Source organism: Mus caroli, unplaced genomic scaffold, assembly GCF_978045245.1.
Source record: "Mus caroli unplaced genomic scaffold, Mus_caroli_1 scaffold_13, whole genome shotgun sequence".
Lineage (NCBI taxonomy): Eukaryota > Metazoa > Chordata > Mammalia > Rodentia > Muridae > Mus > Mus caroli.
In genome coordinates, this window is record NW_028227268.1 from 52,982,268 (window position 1) to 52,998,759 (window position 16,492).

At 53.3% G+C, this 16,492-nt stretch overlaps 2 protein-coding genes across 2 annotated transcripts; one reads left to right on the forward strand and one right to left on the reverse strand.

Annotated features, from left to right (window-relative positions):
• Positions 1–157: 157 nt before the first annotated feature.
• Slc2a4 (solute carrier family 2 member 4) lies at positions 158–6,062 on the forward strand. Its single transcript, XM_021176415.3, has 11 exons — positions 158–406; positions 1,674–1,790; positions 1,895–2,067; positions 2,160–2,284; positions 2,398–2,513; positions 2,625–2,787; positions 2,894–3,081; positions 3,251–3,355; positions 3,469–3,570; positions 4,090–4,293; positions 4,776–6,062. The coding sequence occupies exons 1-11, from the start codon at positions 374–376 to the stop codon at positions 4,977–4,979; spliced, it is 1,530 nt and encodes a 509-aa protein (XP_021032074.1). The 5' UTR covers positions 158–373; the 3' UTR covers positions 4,980–6,062.
• Positions 6,063–6,754: 692 nt separating this feature from the next.
• Positions 6,755–12,413, reverse strand: Ybx2 (Y-box binding protein 2). Its single transcript, XM_021176418.2, has 9 exons — positions 12,069–12,413; positions 11,355–11,418; positions 9,974–10,007; positions 9,010–9,099; positions 8,181–8,465; positions 7,910–8,013; positions 7,574–7,751; positions 7,211–7,295; positions 6,755–7,126 (listed from the first exon to the last, which is right to left on the reverse strand). The coding sequence occupies exons 1-8, from the start codon at positions 12,340–12,342 to the stop codon at positions 7,245–7,247; spliced, it is 1,080 nt and encodes a 359-aa protein (XP_021032077.1). The 5' UTR covers positions 12,343–12,413; the 3' UTR covers positions 6,755–7,126; positions 7,211–7,244.
• Positions 12,414–16,492: the final 4,079 nt, after the last annotated feature.

Sequence of the window (16,492 nt, forward strand, 5' to 3'; positions counted from 1 at the left end):
CTCAGAAGCAGGCGGGAACCTTAGGGGCGTGTCTCCCCAGCCGGCACTAGGGCTAGGGGTGGGGGCGTGGCCTTTTTTTGGGGTGTGCAGGCTCCTGGCCAATGGGTGTTGTGAAGGGCGTGCCCCATGGCGGGGCGGGAGTGGGGAGGTGGCTTCAGCTCTCCGCATCTTTCCCCCTCAAGCGGGTCTCGCTAGATTCCGGAGAGCCTTGGTGCTCTCCGGTTCCGTGGGTTGTGGCAGTGAGTCCCACCAGACCCGCCCTTTGCACACCGCTTCCGAACGCCGGTGTCTCGTGCCGGCCAGGCCCGGACCCTATACCTTATTCATTTCTTTCTTATTGCAGCGCCTGAGTCTTTTCTTCTTTTAAAACAAGATGCCGTCGGGTTTCCAGCAGATCGGCTCTGAAGTAAGGTTCAGCATACGGGGGCGAATTGGGAAATCTGGTCCAGTTTTTCTTGGGCTGAGTTTGGGGTTGGGGGTCAGCTAGGAGGCAGTTCTTGCGCAGGCGCAGGAGTTGGAGATGGGGGGCTGGCTATTTATATTCAGCCTAGACAACCCGTGACTGTCAAATTCCAATCCCGCCAAGAGACAGAGTGGGTCCGAGAGACTCTTTACGCGCCCAGGCTGAGAGACTGGATTCTGAGGAATCCAGAACTTGTCTCCTACCCTACTGTGCGCTGCATGGGGTGACACTCTGCCCACGACTCTATTTGGGACGGCAGATCCAGAGTCTCAACTTCCCTTCCCGGAGCTGTTCAGATTTATGGTGTTTCTAGGACTGGAGCACTTTGGGGGCCCCACCCCCACTGCTGGCTGTCTTCCAGGAGGCTGAACTTTCTCTCGGCCTTGCGGTGGGTGGAGGGGCAGAGGGGAGTGTCGCCCCCCCCCCCCCCCAGCTCAGGTTTCTGCTTGGAGACAGACTGTGCCGCCAGCAGTAGCCACCACTGCCACCACCCCTCACACCACTCACTACCATCCCTCCTCTTCCCCTGGACATGGCTCTCTCCCTGCTAAAATCCCCCCTCACATCCCCGAGTACTTGGTCCCAGTTTAGGAGCTGAGGGTTGACTAGGCCTAGACCTAAAAGGCTACCCCAAAGCAATGACCCAGATGCCCTTTCTGGACTAGCCATTCTTGGGCCTGTTTAAGGCCTGCTGGAGCAAGCTGAGAGAACTTCCAGAAGGAAGAGACAAGGGCTAGAGCTGATGTTAAAACATTATTTATATTAGTTTATAAAACAGGCACTGTCTGGGATACTGTTATAGTTAATTTTGATTTTTGCAAGAGTTTTCACAGACTGACAGGTAGCCGAGGGAGGCAATATCACCTGACAGAAGAGGAAATCCAGGTTCAGTTTAGAGTGGGGAAGTGACTTACCCAAGGTCACACAAGTCTTGAGTCTGTCTCAAGGTCACAGGGGAATTTTGAGGTCCAGATCCTCAAACTTTTGCCTGTGGTGTGGACACAGAGATCAGTTTTTTCCTACATGCCCAGGTTCCTGTGGCGTTCTGTTTACAGTGAGATCTTTGTACAATTCCTAATATGGCCCACTTTCTCTCATCCAGTATGTTGGATGGAGCCCAGAATCTTCATGCTGCAGCTGGGCCTGGGCCCCTGAAGGAAGTCAAACATGACTCTACATGACATACCTTCCTTTGTTTCTGTCTGTCCAGGATGGGGAACCCCCTCGGCAGCGAGTGACTGGAACGCTGGTCCTAGCTGTATTCTCAGCTGTGCTTGGCTCCCTTCAGTTTGGCTATAACATTGGGGTTATCAATGCCCCACAGAAGGTGAGTGACCTACCAGCTGTTGGGGGGGGGGCGGAATATATCAGGCAGTGGAAAGAGAAAGGTCTCTAGAGTTACTCCCATATTCCCCCCTCCCCCGCAACCAGGTGATTGAACAGAGCTACAATGCGACGTGGCTGGGTAGGCAGGGTCCTGGGGGACCGGATTCCATCCCACAAGGCACCCTCACTACGCTCTGGGCTCTCTCCGTGGCCATCTTCTCTGTGGGTGGCATGATCTCTTCCTTTCTCATTGGCATCATTTCTCAATGGTTGGGAAGGTATGGAGCTGGAGGGCAGAGGAGGGGAGGAGTAGGACAGAGGGCCACAGCATGGGTGTCGTGACCAGCCCTCCTCTCTGTGTGCCTGCCAGGAAAAGGGCTATGCTGGTCAACAATGTCTTGGCCGTGTTGGGGGGCGCCCTCATGGGCCTAGCCAATGCCGCGGCCTCCTATGAGATACTCATTCTCGGACGGTTCCTCATTGGCGCTTACTCAGGTACCCACAGGTGCTACGGCTCTACTCTGTGCCTCTGCTCTCCTTAATGTATGTGTATGAGCTTCTATATGAAATATGCAGCTATCCTCAGCTCTCTTCTTCCTTTTGCCCAGGGCTAACATCAGGGTTGGTGCCCATGTATGTGGGAGAAATCGCCCCCACTCATCTTCGGGGTGCCTTGGGAACACTCAACCAACTGGCCATCGTCATTGGCATTCTGATTGCCCAGGTAAAAAGACCTGGCTTTGTGGGGAGCTGGAGGAGGAGTTGGAGCGGACGCCTGTATTTGGGCTGGAAGGAGAGCAAAGTCACTTTTCGTCTTTCCTGTCTTTTCCTACAGGTGCTGGGCTTGGAGTCTATGCTGGGCACAGCTACCCTGTGGCCACTGCTTCTGGCTCTCACAGTACTCCCTGCTCTCCTGCAGCTGATTCTGTTGCCCTTCTGTCCAGAGAGCCCCAGATACCTCTACATCATCCGGAACCTGGAGGGGCCTGCCCGAAAGAGTGAGCCCTCACCTCGCATCTAGCCCAGGCTCATACCTCCACCCCATCTTGCTAGTAACCGGGCCTCCTCTCAGGTTCCATAAAGCCTGACAGTCCCCTCCCCCAGGTCTAAAGCGCCTGACCGGCTGGGCTGATGTGTCTGACGCACTGGCTGAGCTGAAGGATGAGAAACGGAAGTTGGAGAGAGAGCGTCCGATGTCCTTGCTCCAGCTCCTGGGCAGCCGCACCCACCGGCAGCCTCTGATCATCGCAGTGGTGCTGCAGCTGAGCCAACAGCTCTCAGGCATCAATGCTGTACGTAGAGAGGCCCAGGCAGAGCATGGGTCAGGTACCAATTTGGGGAAAGGGAGAAGGGAACAAGTCACCGTCTCCATTAGCATTCAGGCTCTGTCTGGTTTGGTGTGGTTAGAATAAAGGAACAGACACCCCTAGCTCTGCCTCTCCTGTCCCCCCTCACTTCTAGGTTTTCTACTATTCAACCAGCATCTTCGAGTCGGCTGGGGTGGGACAGCCAGCCTACGCCACCATAGGAGCTGGTGTGGTCAATACGGTCTTCACGTTGGTCTCGGTAACTGCTTGCCTGTGGAATGGCCACACCACTGGTGTCATAGCCCTGGGTGCCCTGGGGTTACTCTTTGTCGCCAACTGACTGCTGCACACACAACCTCCTCTCCCCCACAGGTGCTCTTAGTAGAACGAGCTGGACGACGGACACTCCATCTGTTGGGCCTGGCAGGCATGTGTGGCTGTGCCATCTTGATGACCGTGGCTCTGCTGCTGCTGGTGAGGCCTCGGGACTTTGAGAATACAGCAGTCTTACCCATGGGGTAACCCCAAGAGGCTCTGTGGCTGGCTGTGCCAGGACCGTGGGTGCTGTAGTCTACGGTCTATGTTTCTGAGGTTCCCTGGCCACACTGAGGCCTAGCATAATATAATGGTTCCTATGAAACCTCAGGAGCAATGATTCCCAAAAGCACAACTTCGGAGCCAAGGGAGCAAGAAACCAGAACATTCTACCTTGAAACTTCCAGAGCTAGTCAACAAAATGACAGCAGCACTCAGAAACCTCAGGGGCAGTGCAACACTTGGGAGGCTGAGGTGGAGGCCTTGAAAGTTCAAGGCCAAACTGGGCAACATGTGACACTGTCTAAAAGGGCAGTGGACAGGGGATGCTTTAGGCCTGCTTTAGCCTAGAATGGCAGCTTCTACCCGATAAGCCCTGGAAAAGATTTCAGTTCTCTGGGCCAAAGGCAAGGGGAGAGGCCAGAACCAAATTTTCTGCTATTCCTTCCTGGTCTCTAGGAACGGGTTCCAGCCATGAGCTATGTCTCCATCGTGGCCATATTTGGCTTTGTGGCCTTCTTTGAGATTGGCCCTGGCCCCATTCCCTGGTTCATTGTGGCCGAGCTCTTCAGCCAGGGCCCCCGCCCAGCTGCCATGGCTGTCGCTGGTTTCTCCAACTGGACCTGTAACTTCATTGTCGGCATGGGTTTCCAGTATGTTGCGGTAGGTTCCCTACCCTTTGCCCAGTTTCCCACATCCGTGGCCAGAGGGAAGGCAAATCCTCCCCTCCCCCCCCCCCCCCCAGTTCCCTCACTGTCTGGTCAGGGATTCCCAACCATGTAGGTGGTCTCCGGAAGATAAGTCTGGTGGAACTACTTCACCACAATTAAGGGGGAGACAGGCGGAAATAGATGGGTGGAAATCCAGCAGCTTAGATTTAGAAGTCTTCTAAAAAATAAACCATTGGTATAATTTAAACTTTCTATTAATGCTATAGGTGGTTTAGTTTAGAAATCTACTCCAATGTACACTTAGGAGAGCAAAGGTTAAAAGCTAAAGGAGATTTTCAGGGAAAGCTTTCATTTCTGCTCATTGCCACTGCCTCTTAAGGGAGCAACACCTGCTCTTCACATAGCCCCAGTTTCCTTAGTCTTTGGTTCCTGGCTTCCCATCTCTGTCAACCTTTCTTTCTCCAACTGTCCCAGGATGCTATGGGTCCCTACGTCTTCCTTCTATTTGCCGTCCTCCTGCTTGGCTTCTTCATCTTCACCTTCCTAAAAGTGCCTGAAACCAGAGGCCGGACGTTTGACCAGATCTCAGCTGCCTTCCGACGGACACCTTCCCTTTTAGAGCAGGAGGTGAAACCCAGTACAGAACTTGAATACTTAGGGCCAGATGAGAATGACTGAGGTGCAAAACAGGGTGGGAGAGCCATCCTCTCCACCCAGAGTCCCTCCTTTCCTCTACAGCACTTTAGCCCTCTCTTCCCTGTTACCTCCAGGTTGAAGGAACAGCAGCCTGGGGACCCGGGAAGCTGAGGGGAGGGGTGGTCCATGTACCCCCCATTCCCCCGTGTGATTCTTTTGGATTATTTATGTGTGTGGCTAGGCTGTGGCCACCTAGATGGGCTTTCTCCGTCCTGCCTTCCTCCTGCCCCTACCCGGACTCAGCTCTAGACTCCTTCCCTCCCCCTTTAGAGAAGGGGTCCACAGAAGGCTGGGGTGGCCCTGAATTCAGCAGGATGAACAGCAGGGGTGGGTGTGTGAGCGAGTGCTTTCCTCCCACAAACTGGCACATCCACTGAACTCTTGCCACACAGGCTCTGGGTGAAGGGGGTTGTCTTGACCCCTCCAGGGCAAAGGATACACCCTCCCAAAATCTAGTCCTGCCTTCCCGAAGGCTCCACCCTCCCGGGCAAAGGAACACAACAGTACATACCTGACAGGGCAAGGATGGTAGAGTGCATCAGACTCCATTTGGGGCCCTAGGTTGTTTCCAGGGCTGCCAAGCGTAGGTACCAACACTTTCTTGTTCCCCTCCAGGAAGGGTGCTAATCCTGAAAGCTTCTGACCAACTAAGGGCGGGAGGGGATTTGAAAGGCTGCCTATAAACACTGGTTGGGAGGGAGCCTTTGGCATTTTTGTATGTTTTGAAGAACGGATAGGGAGCAGAAACCCAAGGGCTGCTGTATTAAACGTGTATATAGAGATTCGTCCATAAGTCACTGTTTGAAGATGAGCGTCCTGTGCTGGAGGAACTGGAGGGTGTGCGGAAAGAAAAGGCCTCACTCACCTCTTCCACTTCGTCCTTCCTGGGCTCAGGGCGAGGAGGCCTCTAAATTCTGTCACTTTTTTTTTTTTTTTCGAGACAGGGTTTCTCTGTATAGCCCAGTCCTGGAACTCACTTTGTAAACCAGGCTGGCTTTGAACTCAGAAATCCGCCTGCCTCTACCTCCAGAGTGCTGGGATTAAAGGTGTGCATGCACCGCCACACCCAGCTTTCTGTTACTTATTTACATCCACTTTCATTGCCTTCCTCCAAAAACTAGGGACTCACTGCATAGCCCAGGCTGCCTTGTAGCAAACCTCTTGCCTCGGCCTTCCAGAGAGCTGGTTTACAGGCCTGAACCCAAATGCCCTACTTTTTAAAACAATTTGTTTTCTGGAAACAGAAATGTGGCTCAGGATGAACTAGAATTAGGAATCCTGTCTCAGCTCTCTGAGCACTGGCACATCTGGCTTCCTACTTTGATTTTTATCCACTGCTTAAAGATTTACTTATTTTATATGAGTACACTGTCGCTGTCTTCAGACACCAGAAGAGGGTGTCAGATCCTGCTACAGATGGTTGTGAGCCACCATGTGGTTGCTGGGAATTGAACTCAGGACCTCTGGAAGAGCAGTCAGTGCTCTTAACCACTGAGCCATCTCTCCAGCCCTTATCCACTGCTTAAATGAACAGTAAGTGGTTTGTAAACTGTATTTACAAGTGCCCAGGCACTGCCGAGACCTCACCCTCAGTTATGGACCCAGTTACTCTTGGTGAAAGGGCTCATGTCACAACTGAATAGCTAGGGGACTGGAGAGCAAGGAAGTACTAGCAGGCCCTGCCCAGTGTTCGGGTCTCAGCCCCGCCAGTGAGTCTTCCTCCTCAAACAGAAGAGCCAGAGACCAGGACAACAAGGAAGCCTGCTTTTGTTTTTACTGGAGGCTCAGGTGGCACATGACAGTTCATAAAATGGCTTCAGAGGTGTTGGGGGGAGGTCGAAGGGAAACAAAAAATAAATGGGTGGGGAAGAAAAACAATCAGGAGGAGGTATGAGCTGGCTGGTTCCTTCTCAGCCTGACTAGGGAGGGAGGTGATGCCTCGGAACAATAAGGATGGATCCCTTCCTTCAACCCATGCTAGGGGAGAGGGGGAAAAAAGAGAAAAAAGCCAAAGGCTGGTGCTTTGGCCCTCCTGAGTCTCAAGGGAAAAGCCGATGTTTTGATGTCATGAATTATGGGAAAGCGGGGAGGGGGATGCTGGGTAGAGTCAGTTGGAAACTGGCAGATACCTAAGAGAGAGAGAGAGAGACCAATCATAAGGGTCACTTGGCAGAATCCAACCCCTGCCCCGGCTCTTGGGGGATAGCACTCACCAGATGGTAGCTCTGGGTGTCCTCTGAGTTGGAATCACTCCAGTATGGTGGTGGGGGGGTCCCCACTGTTGATAGGCGCGGAGGTCTGAGGAGCAGTGGTGAACTGAGAGTTACTTGTTTACAGACCCCTACTTCAACCTTTTCTTAACGTTCCTCTTCTCATCCCTTCCAACCAGTTCTCACACTTCACAGCCCAGAGATGGGCATGGGCATGGGACATGCAAAGGCACCCTGGGCTTGACTTGCCTGCGCAGGGGTTTCCTGGTGAGTAATGCCAGCCAGGGGTGGGCCAGGCAGGATGCCAGAGGGACAGGAACAAGGAAAGTAGAGGTGCAAAAGGACAGGAAGTACCAAGACCCTCACCTCTGCGGCTATAGGCTGCCGGGGGCCAGGGGGCTGCTGCCGACGCCGCTGGAAGTAGGGACGGTTTCGTGGACGCTGGGGCTCAGGCCGGGAGCCATCAGTGGGGCCTTGGCTGGGTTTGGTCTCTCCATCCCCACCTTCTGTGGTAGGCTGTTGGGGTGGCCTGGGGCGGAAAGGCCTAGAAAGAGAAACAAGCTGACAGGATCAGGGAACTGGGCAGACTCCCTTCCCAGGATTCCCTGGTTTGTCCCCATCTGTTCCAGGCTCTAGAACTTTTGTCATTTCACACAGGCCCAACCCTGGACCCTGAAGGGGAAGACAAAACAACAGTCTTACCTTCGGTACCTGGGCCGGAATCTGGGTGGGGGCACCCGTTCATCTCCCTGCTGTTGGTCACCCTCCAATGGTGCTGTCTCCTTGGGTTCTACCCCATCAGAGCCCTGGGAATACACAAAGGCCTAGGTGGGCTGTGGAACTCCTGATGTCTTTGGAGCTTCCTTGCTCTTAGTTCTACTTCCTGTGAGGACCACAGTCTCTGCCCTCACAACTCCCCAACTTCTTTTCATAATGTAAGAGAACTAGCCCCAGGCTGCAACTCTCCTCTCACCTCTATGGGCTGTTGCTGGTTGGGGGGCCGAGGGCCTCGCACAAACCGCCTTCGATAGAAGAAGGGTGGTGGGCGCCGTCGTCTAGGTCGCTGCCCTGAGTCCTCTGCCCGCTCCCCTTCGCTGCCAGGTTCTGTCCCACCTGAGGGAGCCTCTGCCACCATAGGTGGTGGGGCAGCTGGGCGAGGCCGAGGAATGAATCTCCGGAACCTACGTCGATTGGGGGCATAGCGGCTGCCCTTCACTGGTACCCCCCCAGGCCCAGTGACATTAGCAGCTTCTGCACCCTGGGGAGGTAGAAGGGGAGCAATCAGAACCTGTTCTGACAACACACACACACAGCACTTACAAACCTGCCAGATCACTGGTGCCCCACTTCTTCAGGCCCAAGTCCTCTACCCTATCACTCCTCAAAACCACTCCTCCTTTGTCCCCTCCCCCAAGGGGCAGCAGAAAGAGTTTGTACCCATCTGAGAAGAAACAACTTGTCCTTAGAAATAACTGCCACATTCCCCCCAGAGTGTAAAGACAGGACAGGATGAGATAGAGAGAGCCACTGTCCCTCCTTCATTCCAGAGGACTGACTGAGGGTCCTGTTAGGGCTGGGGTCCCGTGTAGAAAACAGACATGGAAGTGCTTGGTGAACTAAAGAGAAGAAACCCACATGTTACTGGCTGGTGACAGGGATGGGTTCTTTAGGACATGTCCTAGAGCAGCTCTAGCGTTCACAGCCAGAGGCAGAGCTGGTCCCAGGAGGGCCAGAGCTTCCGCTGACCTCCAGGCCACCCTCCCACAGTTCTGGCCAACTCCACCCCACAGCAGCTCCCAAACCTTCTCTCCTTCCACGACATCAAACTCCACAGTCTCCCCATCTCCAACACTCCGCAGAAACTTCCTGGGGTTGTTTCTCTTAATAGCTGTCTGGTTGGGGGGAAAAGTCATGAGAAAAGTGAGGGCAGCAAAGCCAGGATTCCTTGGACTAGCTTCAGCCTCCACCCAACTCCACTCTTGGTGACATTTTATTGGAGTCTAGGGCTGGAGGGCAGAGCATGAAAATGGTCAAAGGGGGAGGGGGAGGGCCTGGAGCACAGCTCCACAGTGCCACAAGACAGAAATATATTAGTAGGGCAAAGTCAAGAGCTAGAGGTCTGAGGGAGCCACTATCCCCAAGATGTCCTCCCTCCCCCTGTACCCCTCAAGGACTTCAAGACATGGAGGCAGTAGGAATTCAAGAGCAAAACAAAGGCTGAAGAACATCTCAAGTTGTAAAGTGGGTGAAACGTACTGTGCTTCTTACCTCGATCCCACTGAGCACTTCCACCACAGCAGTGGTTCTCAAACTAGCATCAGAATCACCTGGGAGCGGGTTAAACAGAGTGCCCGGGCCGGCCCCGCCCCGCCCCAGGCGGAATAATTCAGTGGCTTGGGGCGGGGCCTGAGGATTCAGGTGATGCTGCTGCTGGCCCACAGAACACACTGAGACTCACTGCACCCAAGTGTCTCTTGGCCTTTCCCTCAGAAAATTGCCTGATTCCTTCCTGTGGTGTTAACAGGACCCAGGAGGTGGTGGGCATGCCATGCCCTGAGGGCAGCACACACACCTCTGACAGCTGTTTAGCAACTCAATGAAAGTTGGGTTAATGGTGGTCATACAGGCACCTGAGGCAGCTGGGAAGCCAGCTATGGGCAGGCTATTGTGAAGAGCCAGAGAAATACATTGTGTGCAGCTAGGGGTTATGGCAAAGGCTTCCAGAGAGGGAGAAGCCTCCCCTCAGAAAGCCAGCCTAGCTCTTACCTGGTGAACAAAGACATCCTCCTTGGTGTCATTCCTGCAGAACAGGATGGGTTGTTAAGAGGGTGATGGGCAAGGCACTCAGTTCCACCGAGGCCTCCCTAGCTGCCCATCCCCAAGATGGGCCCAGCCTCTCCACTATCCCAGTTCCTGGGGGTATGATGGGACCCTGGGAGCAAGAACAGCAAGCCACCAGGGCTCCAAAAGCTGGTACAAAGAGAAGCCCACTGTAAATCCACAGTGAGGGACTTGGACTTCCTAAGAAAAGGTAGGAGGTGGTGGTAAAGGCACCTTGAAGGAACCAGGACAGTGTCACCTTCTACCCCAGAGGCACCTCAGAACCTGCTGGTGCCAAGTCCAACTGTCCCTGGCCAATGTTCCCTTCTCCCTCCAACCCCTGTTGGGGTTGGAAAATTCCACAGGCTCCTTCCATGTTCAAGGAGGGAGAAAGCAGGGACAGGGGTATACAACTGTGAGAAGAGAGCACACATTAGGAGCGTTCTGCAAACAGACACAAAGCCTTAGCCGCCCTTAGCCTGGAGAACCACAAGCTCTCCACACAAGCTGAACAAGGGCGAAAGGACATACACTCAGTCTCTGTCACCACCTTGCCTATGACTCTGGTTTAGTCCCAGGACAGGGAAGAGGAGGACTCCTTGCAGGAAGCTGCCTTCCCTAGAACAAATGTTCTAGTTTTAAAGAACTTGGATCTGCACAAAGGTCAGCCTGTAAAGAGGGAACTGAGGCTCCCAGGAGGGCTTGGCTGGGCAGGGTGCCTGAGCAGGGGAAGGCCAGAGTAGAGGGGGGCCTGGCTCTACTAGGCCAGAATCTGCTCCAGCCTCTCCCAGAGCATGGAAGGGGTGGGGCTGCAGCTGAAGCAAAGCCTTCTCAGCCTGGGCAGGCACTCTCTTGCTCCACACACACCAGCTTCAGTTCTATCCTTTAGGGGTGGGTGGTGCGTGGTTCAAATGAGCCACAGCTCTTTAAGGGATAGAAGTTGTGAGGGTGCCAGTAGTGCTGCCCTAAACCAGGAAATCCGTGAGGACTCCAACCAGGAGCCCCAAACATTCTACCCCAAAGGCACACAGCATGCTAAAAATAATGCAGCAACTCCAGAAGGTGAGACAGAGGAGCTGGGAAGGTCAGGGGCAGGTTTGCCAAGTTCCTGGATCATTAAACCTCTGCTGCCCTTGAAGATGTTGGTGCAGCCTCTTCTTGCCAGTAAGCATACATTTGTGCTGTGGTTAAAGACTTTCAACTAGCCTCAGCTGGACATCACAACCATGTGCCTTGGCAGGGATAGAGATGAAATAAGGTGTCCAATCCCACAGGTCAGTTCGGAAAAAGACACCCGTTCCTCCCCCTCCCTGGGTTCCTCGGATACCTGTTGATGAATCCGTAACCATTCCGGACGTTGAACCATTTGACTGTGCCCAGGACTTGGATTGCTGCCAGGCAGAGATGCAGTGGGGATAGTAAGATGGGGGAAGAGACGGGAGTTGGGCTGAGTTTTGAGAGAAAACTAAACTAAAACCTAACCTGCCTCCCTAATAAGCTGCGAGTCAACCAGGCTTCTCTGGAAGTGTCAAAGCACTCTTAACCCTCGTTCTAAGTGGAAAAACACACAGGGGGTGGTTCAGGCTCTCAAACCCACGTTCCTCACATCCTATGGAGTTCAGGTCTTTCACCTAGAACCCGGTACTCACCTGGTCCACCCTCAGGGTCAAAACTCAACAGCCGTTCTAGCCCTCCTAAATTTAAGAGACCCCATCCACCTGCCTCCCAAGTTCAGAGGTTTACCTAACAAGAACCGGAGTCAACTACACCAAGTATCCCGCAAACAGGGGTGTTGGCCAGACCCGGAGGTTTTTATTTTCCTACCCAAAGCCTTAGCTGAACCTGCCTGCCCCGCCCTCCGGCTCATGAAGGTGCGGCAAGATTTCCCTCCAGCGGAATCCACTAATAGTTTATTCGGCAGCTCCGGGACTAGTTATGATTAGTCCTTCGGGCCAGGCCTACCTTCGGCTTTCCAGACCCCGCTGCCCCTCCCCCAGCCCGCCGACCCTGAGAGCCGCCCTAGCGCGTGCCCCCCCCTCACCCAGCACCGGCTTGTCCGCCTGACTCCGGGCCGGGGGCGCGGGAGTCCCCGAGGCCGCCGTCGCCTGGTTGCCAGGGGTGCGAGGGCCGGGAGCTGAGGGGGTCCCAGCAGCGGGGCCAGAGGCGGCTCCGCCCCCGCCGCCCGCCCCGCCGCCTGCTTTCTGCGGCTCTCCCGCGGGCACCGGTACCACCACCGCTACCACCCCCGCCGCCGTCGCGGGCACCGTCGCCGCGGGGGCCGCTGTCGCCACCACTGACGCCTCCGCCTCGCTCATCCCGCCGGGTCCAGTACCGGCCCCCGCCGCCACCGCCTCCTCCGCCGCTGCCACCACCACCACCCCGGCCCCTCCCCCCGGCTCGCGGACCGGCCACCCGGCTCGGTCCTCGCGCCCCGAGCCTCGCCCGCACGCCTGCCGCGGGCCCTGAGCCGAGGCCAATCGCAGTCGGCTGAAGCGGCGCGCTCAGGTCCCGCCTCCCAGCCGCGGGCCAATCGTAGCCGCGCAGCCCCCCAGGCCCGCACGCCAGCCCCGCCTCCCGGACTCGGCTCTGAAGCTGCGGCCCCCTCCCGCAACTCCGTATGTACACCTGAGCCCCGCCTCCCCGCCGCCACGTGATGCCCTCGGCTCAGCCCATTGGCTAATGGCTCATTTCCCCTCCCCCTCCGCCCCTTTCCACCGGCCGCGGGAAATCAAACCGGCTGGTGGCGCCTCAACGGCCACCTGGTTTCTGCGCGCAAGGCAGGGCCGGGGCGAGCCTCCGAGGTTGCCCCTGACGACCCGGGTGGGGGTAGCGGCCGGCAGCCGCGGTTCTGCAGTGAGGGGGGCTCGCTGACCTCCACTCTTCAGACGGTCGGTGCCCGAACTCTCCACCCACTACCGCCCTGGGTACCTTCCCGCACAGAACGTCCACGCACACTCCAGGGCAGGCACAGTGGCTGTCACAAGCAGAAACCTCTCGTTTTTATGTTTTTGGGGTTTTGAAACAAGGTCTGTGTAGCACAGCCTGGCCTTGAGCTCCTGATCCTCTTGCTTTCGCCTCCCCAGAGCAGCCTTACTGAGTTCGAAGTCAGCTTGGGACATATAGTGAGTTCCAGGACAGTTTGGGCTACAGTGAGAGGCAATGTCTCAAGAAATGAGAAAAAAAGAAACAAAGCAACGTTTACAGATTTAGAACAAAGCGCAGCACTTTTCTTAGTTTTAATAAAATATCCATACATGTAGCCAACACCCTAAGATACCTTCTTTATAGGTTATGTATGGTAGATAGCACCTGTAATTCCAGCATTCTGAAAGCCAAGGCAGGAAGATCCACTAGTTGAGGCCAGGCAGAGCTCATGTGTTAAACAAGCAAACTAAAGGACGTTATTTTTGCTCCAGGAAAGTCCTTTTAAGCCTCCTCTGGCCTCCTGACCCTCTTGCCGCAGTTCTGGCGTCTCCCATCGAGTACGTCAGATTTTCTTAAGTTCAGGATTGCAGGACCAGCTTTGTACAAGCAGTTTGCTTAAAACTTGCCATCTTTGCGTCTCCGGGCCCGGGGTGGAGGAGTGTCTTTTAAAGTATCAACTAACCTATCTTATCGTGACTTTTTAAAAAATATGAAATGGTTTTGATCCTTTATTTCCTTTAATGTTCTGAACACACATTAGGCAGTAAACGCCACAGCAGTAAGACTTTTGTCTCGGCACCTGGAACAACGCATCATCGATCAGAATAAGTGTTGGTTCCCAATCTGCAGACGGCTCTAAGTCACTTTTTCCGAGGGCCGCCTCCTTCACATGAGAGGACATGAGCGACACTAAACAGAGATCTTTTTTATCTGGTACAGCACCCCCTGGGAGTAGCACGAGTGAGCCGCTGTGCTGGTCCGGGCTCCCCAAGTGCGCTCTGGCGGTGCCCGCTACGCGGACAGCCCGGTATGATCTCTCTCCCTGTCCCAGCGCGCCCTCTGCTGGCCTCTCCTGGGGTCCACCTAGTCATAATTCCAACAGCAAATTTGCCCACTGCGCCCCTCTGGTCCTTTCAGAGTTGAGGATTGGGATTTTTAGGGCATCAGGCAGAGTGAATACAAAAAGAGAAGAGACAAGAAAAGAACCAAGTCTCCAGGGAGGCAATAGGTGCGCAGAAATGACCGCTTCCTTATACTGTTAAAGCTTCTAACTCTAACCCTGACCCCGAAAAGAGAGAGATCCTAGTTAAGGAACGCAATCTCACTGCTGCAACAGAAGACTCAGAAAGGTGTCAAAGGTACAGAGGAGTTCAGATGTGGGCTGAATAATGAGTTGGAGAATGAGAGGAAGCCCACAAGCAGAGGTGAGCCCTTTTTGTATTAAGATTAAGAAACTGGGGGCTGGCGAGATGGCTCAGTGGGTAGGAGCACTGACTGCTCTTCCAACAGTCCTGAGTTCAAATCCCAGCAACCACATGGTGGCTCACAACCACCCATAAAACCACCCATAATGAGATCTGATGCCCTCTTCTGGTGTGTCTGAAGACAGCTACAGTGTACTTATGTATAATAATAAATAAATCTGCCGGGCGGTGGTGGCGTTGCACGCCTTTAATCCCAGCACTTGGGAGGCAGAGGCAGGCGGATTTCTGAGTTCGAAGCCAGCCTGGTCTACAAAGTGAGTTCCAGGACAATCAGGGCTACACAGAGAAACCCTGTCTCAAAAAACCAAAACCAAACCAAAACAAACAAAACCCAAAAAACCACAAAAAACAAATAATAAATAAATCTTTTTAAATTTTTTTTAATTTTTAATATTTTTATTACATATTTTCCTCAATTACATTTCCAATGCTATCCCAAAAGTCTCCCGTACCCCCCCCCCCCACTTCCCTACCCACCCATTCCCATTCTTTTGGCCCTGTAAAAAAATTTTTAAAAAAGAAAAGAAACTGGCAAAAACCGGAGATATCGATCAGTTGGTAGAACTCTTGACTATCATTCAGAGAGCCCTGAATTTTGGCAGCTAGAGAGTTGGTTCAGGTTAAGAGCACCAGCTGCCCTTGCAGAGGACCTAGTTTTCCTAGCACATATGGTGGCTCTCAAGCATCTATATAAATCTCCAGTTTCAAGAGATCTGACCTTATACTGACCTCTTTGGAAACCACCCATCTGCATGATGCGCATACATACATGTAGGGGAAACACCCATTAAAAATAAATCTTAAAATAAATTTGTATTTGTGTGTGTGTGTGAGGGGGGGATTCTCAATGTAGCATTTGCTGTCTTAGAACTTGCTCTGCAGACCACACAGAGATCCGCCTCCCTCTGCTTCCCAAGTGCTGGGATTTAAGGCATGAATCACCACTGCCCAGTTTCTAAAACTATTTTTATTTATTTTGGTTTTTCAAGACAGGGTTTCTCTGTATAGCCCTGGCTGTCCTGGAACTCACTTTGTAGACCAGGCTGGCCTCGAACTCAGAAATCTGCCTGCCTCTGCCTACCGAGTGCTGGGATTAAAGGCGTGTGCCACCATGCCCGGCAACTATTTTTAATAAAATAAAAATGAGTTGTGGTGGGCTGAAGAGATAGCTTAGTGGTTAAGAGAACTGACTGCTCTTCCAGAGGTCCTGAGTTTAATTCCCAGCAACCACATGATGGCTCACAACCATCTGTAATGGGAGCTGATGCCCTCTTCTGGTGTGTCTAAACACAGTGATTCCTCACATATATTAAATAAATAAATAAATAAATACATAAATAAATAAATCTTTTTAAAAATGGGTTGTGGCGCTGGGCTTTGCACATGTTAGACAAACATTCTACCATTGAGCTATAACCCAGCCTCTCAAACTGTTTAACTGGTTTTTCAGTTTGGTTGTTTTGAGATAAGATCTCACTCTGGAGACCAGGCTGGCCTTGAACCACCTGCTTCTGTTTCTTTTTTTTTTTTTTTTTGGTTTTTCGAGACAGGGTTTCTCTGTGTAGCCCTGGCTGTCCTGGAACTCACTTTGTAGACCAGGCTGGCCTCGAACTCAGAAATCCGCCTGCCTCTGCCTCCTGAGTGCTGGGATTAAAGGCGTGAGCCACCATGCCCGGCTCTTGCCCATTTTTTACATTTTTTTTCTTCTGAAGACTGGGTCTCATTAAGTTGCTCAAGTTGGCCTTTAACTCTTTCTGAAACTAGGTAGAACTTGACCTTTTGACCTTCCTGCCTCAGGTACTGAGTGAGTTCCTAGGCTTTCCCAACCCTTACCCCTTCCACAACCCAAGCTCCCTGCCCATTCAGCTTGTTCTCCCCCAGTCTCACATCTCTAGCGTCCTCAGGCCTAGCTGTGCTCTCCCATCTCTTATTTGTTGTCGTATTTAGTCTCTGGCTCTGCTGATGACTTTATATTTATTAGCTAGGCTTAGTGGCACACACCTTCAAGCCCAGCATTCAAAAGGCACAAGCAAATGGATCTCTGTGAGTTTGAGGC